The 5,000-nt window shown below is 46.0% G+C and overlaps 1 protein-coding gene across 2 annotated transcripts in view; it reads right to left on the bottom strand.

Annotated features, from left to right (window-relative positions):
* Nucleotides 1–5,000, bottom strand: part of LOC134100664 (cAMP-specific 3',5'-cyclic phosphodiesterase 4D-like) — a 54,396-nt gene that overhangs the window by 5,832 nt on the left and 43,564 nt on the right. The window contains exons 5-9 of one of the 2 annotated variants that reach the window (XM_062554020.1): nt 4,569–4,628; nt 2,448–2,484; nt 812–888; nt 664–713; nt 101–213 (exon numbers count right to left, since the gene is read on the bottom strand). In XM_062554020.1, coding sequence (XP_062410004.1) covers nt 101–213; nt 664–713; nt 812–888; nt 2,448–2,484; nt 4,569–4,628 — 337 coding nt within the window. The remainder of the gene's footprint in view (nt 1–100; nt 214–663; nt 714–811; nt 889–2,447; nt 2,485–4,568; nt 4,629–5,000) is intronic. The other variant, XM_062554021.1, reaches the window with a different exon arrangement.

Below are 5,000 nucleotides of genomic sequence, written 5' to 3'. Positions count from 1 at the left end.
ATTTGTATGTGAGTATGTGTGCTTTGTGTGCGTGCTTTGTGTGTGTGTGTGTGTGTGTGTGTGTGTGTGTGTGTGTGTACTTTGTGTGTGTGTGTGTTACCTTATTGGAGGCCATCTCGCTGACGGAGTTGCGTGTCTGAAGCGTGTCCAGCTGGTCCAAACACCAGTCCAGCTCGTCCAGCGTCTCAGAGGCCATCTTCTGGTACCCCTCATCTGGACACACACACACACACACACACACACACAAGCACGCACATGCACACGCACACGCACACGCACACGCACACGCACACGCACACGCACACGCACACACAGATATACAAACACGCACACACACGCACACAAGCATGCATGCACGCACACACAGGGATGCAAGGTTTAATGGAGGGCACATGACAACAGTTAAAAACTTACTAAGAAGCAGAAGCTACAACCCATAAACATTACAAGATAAAACAACAATGATTATGTATGTATGTACAGTATATATTTGAGTGTGTGCATATGTGTATGTCCTTGTACAGTATGTGTGTGTGTGTGTGTGTGTGTGTGTGTGTGTGTGTGTGTGTGTGTGTGTGTGTGTGTGTTTAAGTGTGTGTGTGTGTGTGTTTGTGTATGTGTGTGTGCATGTGTGTGGGAGTGGTGGTGCATGAGTGTGTCTACCTGTCAAAGAGGTCTTGGGGGGTATCGTTGAAGTGCACATAGGTGTACGCCTGCCAGAGAAAACAAAACAATATTATATGCGTTACACACACGCAAACACACATGCACGCACGCATCATTAGTGTGATACTAGACTGAGAGTGCTCACTTGTTTGAAGCTCTGTCTTGTTGGATGTTGGTCAGCACTGCAAAATTATTCCGCACGGTCCTCAAGCTAGCCAATACCTACATGATCACAGACAGCACAAACGCACACAAGTCAAGCCAAGTCTAGTCCAGGCTTCTGCAGACTGAACTGATTTGACCCGGTGAAGTCCACTCATAATGGACTTAGCATGGCCTTGTTCCATGCACATTCATCATACAATACAATACAGGCCCTTATTTAAATGGCAGGCAATGTGCAAAGTCTTGTCAACAAGTTACAACCTTGTACCGTAATTTCCCTACTATTAGCCGCGGCTTATACACAGTGCGGCTAATACACAGTAAAGTACTGTGTTTGAAATATAGCTACTGAGTGCCATGCGGGAGGACGGACTTGGACTAGTTATTAAAGTAGTCACCTTTGCCCATCATTTAAATGAAGCCCCTGTATCACCTCACACTGGGTGCCTCTCAACTTTTCTCCTCGATCCTCGGGCCCACTTTCCCACTGATCTATAACTAACACTGGATAGCCTATCCCTATCCCATTGTTGCAGCCCCATAATTCTTTATGTGGATCAGTGAGGAAGGAAGGGAGGATGTATAAAAGACGAATGAGAGGCACCCAATGTCTTTCTGTCCTGGTCCTGCAGTAGCAGCAGCTGGCCAGTAGGTGGCGTTTGGGATCAGTCACTTGTTTGAAAACCCTCTTGCTAGGTCTACTTTCTGTTGTGGTGTGGTTATGGGCTGAGTTACGAAAGTCCTTTTTTGCTTAGGAGGGTTCCTATGAGATGACTGGAACATGTTTAGTGATAAGAGCTGTTCAGATTCTCTAAATGTTTAGGGAAGGCGCTTTAATGCTTCTTTCCTTTCACATACTGAAGCATCCTTGCAGCTTCTTCTCACACAAGTCAATAACACCACCCGCCTTCCCATGGCCGTCAGCAGAGCCAGATTGTCTGAACACCACAGCTGTCTTTTGCTCATTCCTTATGAATTCTATTCATCTTCATTTTTATTCATTTCGAACCTCATGACGTTTGACATGGAGGTCAAGGAAAAGTAAAAGTGGATGGAAAAAAGCAACAGGACAGCGAATCCCAACACAGCCCAGGTGTGTGTCGAGCCAGGATCCCCATGGGCTCATGGCCTTATTTTGTTTTCTATTTGTCCCTGATGTTTGCCACTTTTGAAAGCAGTATGTCTGTGTTTGTTCACTCTAGGGCAGCATTGGTGATGCATACTGGTTCCTATACTACACAGGAAACAGCCTAAAAAGAGTGCAAGTGTACACACGCACATTTCCCAGATGCTCACTGACCAGTAAAATGGCGTTGATCATGACATTCATTATGTGAGATCATCACAGTCATGTGGTGGACTGACAGACTGACCCACATTAGAACAAGTGGTCAGAGATGTCATTGTTGTGTTGGGAAACGTGTAGATTTGCTATCCATCTCACTGTTACTGTATATGATAATAATTATTAAAGAATACCAACCCTGTCCCAACTGGTCTACTACAATGACTTATTTTACTGAAATATGATAATGAAAGACACTCCTACAATTTTAACATAACTTATTTAATATACTGTACTTAATCATTCAAACATACTAGTCTACCATACTAACCTGTGCAAATGGTGTCACAATTAGGTCATCCCCATGACTGGAAGAAAAACAAAACCGAAAATGTTTACTAAAGTTCATAAGGCCTGTCAAATACATACAATCAGACACACACACACACACACACACACACACACACACACAGAGAATCCAGAGAATCCAAAAGTTAGGATGACAACCAAAACATGCCATGCGTGTGTGTGTGTGTGTGTGTGTGTGTGTGTGTGTGTGTGTGTGTGTGTGTGTGGTGTGCGTGTACGATCCTGCGGTTCCATTTCCTCAACCCTACAAATTGAGGAGCTGTTAAACATGCGCACACACACATACCATACATACATGCACGCACACACACACGTGCATCACATTACACACAATCATAGACACAGCGTAGTTCTCACTTGTCAAACTTCACTGTCTTTCTTACATACCTCTACACACACACACACAAATCTAATTGTGATTGTCAGACACATCGGTGTTGTGTGTGCCAATCAGATGGTTTCATTTCTGTGTGTTGGGCATAATCTAAGACAGAGAGACTCTCTGTATGTGATGATGCTCTCCAACTGGAGTGTATGAAATGGTAAACAATTACTGGAAATCTGGAAATAGAGATAGTTCTGTTCGGTCAAAACACTAAAACCATGTTTTGCTGCTGAACCTATAAATGTTATATTTGATAGACTGCCATTGTTTTTGAAAATCACCTGGTTAGGCACTTCATCTCAAAATGCTTGAGAAGTGTGTGTTTAAAATGTTTACTATAGAAAATTGATAACTCTCTTCTCCCATACCAAGTAAATCCCTACTGAGAAGAGACTGTCCTTCAAATCCAACATGGAGAACAGTGGAAAGAATGTGGAAAGCCTGTGGTGTCAGTCAACTGTCCACTACAGGTGTCTGTGTGAGTGTGCGTGTGTGTGTGTGTGTGTGTGTGTGTGTGTGTATGTATTGTATATACCTTTGGGTGTGTATCTTTATGTGTGTGTATACCTATGTGTGTGTTTACCCTAAGTAAGTGTGTGTGTGTGTGTGTGTGTAGGTTTTATGTTCTGTATGTGCCTCTGGGTGTGTCCCTTTAAGTGTGTGTGATGTGTGTGTGTGTGTGTGTGTGTGTGTCCCTTTAAACGTGAATGAGTGTGTGTCCAAATATGGCCAGCATTGCTGACAGGGCCATGGAGAATGTAGTGTGACACGTTCAAATCTAGGAGCAGTCTGAAGAGCTGGGAGAGAGCGCTAAATATAACCCAGACCTTTGGCTCTTCACAGCCCAGTCCTCCTGCACTACAGCAGCCCCACCAGAACACCGTATAGCCACAGCAACATGGGGAAGTGCTGCACTTAGAGCATTATGCTGAGAGCTACAGGTGTCTGTTTGATCATGCTACTACTGGATGCTGCTGGAGAGTGTGTGTTGTTGAGGCCATCTTGACTGATGAGGGTTTGGAATGTGAGAGCATGTGTTTCTGAGCTCTCTTGCTCACTCGCTCACGCACTCTCTCACTCTCTCACTCTCTCGCTCGCTCACTCGCTCGCTCTCTCACACACTCTCTCACTCTCTCACTCTCTCACTCTCTCACTCTCTCACACACTCACTCACTCACTCACTCACTCACTCACTCACTCACTCACTCACTCACACACTCACACACACACACACACTCACTCACACACTCACACACTCACACACACACTCACTCACTCACTCACTCACTCACTCACTCACTCACTCACTCACTCACTCACTCACACACTCACACACTCACACACACACACACACACACACACACACACACACACACACACACACACACACAATGAGAGCCTCTATGCTAGTTTCTGGATGGAGAGGCGCTTCATTTTCGGTTCGTTCCGATGCCCAGGCACGGTTTGTGTCCAGTGTTTCATCGGTCAGCTGATGCCGATGGCAGTGGGCATCACCGTACAGTACGCACGCATGCTGCTGGTACGGATGTGGGCATGCAACCGAAGCGCAGGCACATATGCCCACCGGCGGGCATCGTGAGTGATGGATGCATCATGACCAACCAATCAGGGCAGGCAAAAAAACAAACCAAAACAACCCATTCCTCCGTGTCGGCGCGGCAACCGGACGGCACTTACGTCCCGCTTATGACCGGTTCAGACCTCCGAGAGACCAGCCCTGGACGCTGCTGCTGTAGCCTAGCAGCGAGGACAACCAGGAGTCAGACACATGCGCGCACGCACACACACACACACATACACACAGTACACACAGTACACACACACACACACACACACACACACACACACACACATAGAGACCCCCCCCCCCCCACACACACACACATGCACACAGACCCACCCACACACAGACCCCCACACAACAAAATACCCACACACACTTAGAACACACACACTCACACATTCACAAGGTATCTATTTGGGTCATGTAGCTGTTGCCTTTTTCACAGTGTGTTGTTACACCTGGCGAGGGGAGACTGTTCTCAGGCTAAATGTTAAGAGCTGAAGGTCAGGTATTTAGGAGATGCTTCACTCTAAAGCCACTTACTG

Source organism: Sardina pilchardus, chromosome 14 (assembly GCF_963854185.1).
Source record: "Sardina pilchardus chromosome 14, fSarPil1.1, whole genome shotgun sequence".
In the NCBI taxonomy this organism is placed as follows: domain Eukaryota; kingdom Metazoa; phylum Chordata; class Actinopteri; order Clupeiformes; family Clupeidae; genus Sardina; species Sardina pilchardus.
This window is presented reverse-complemented; position numbering and strand designations above follow the sequence as displayed.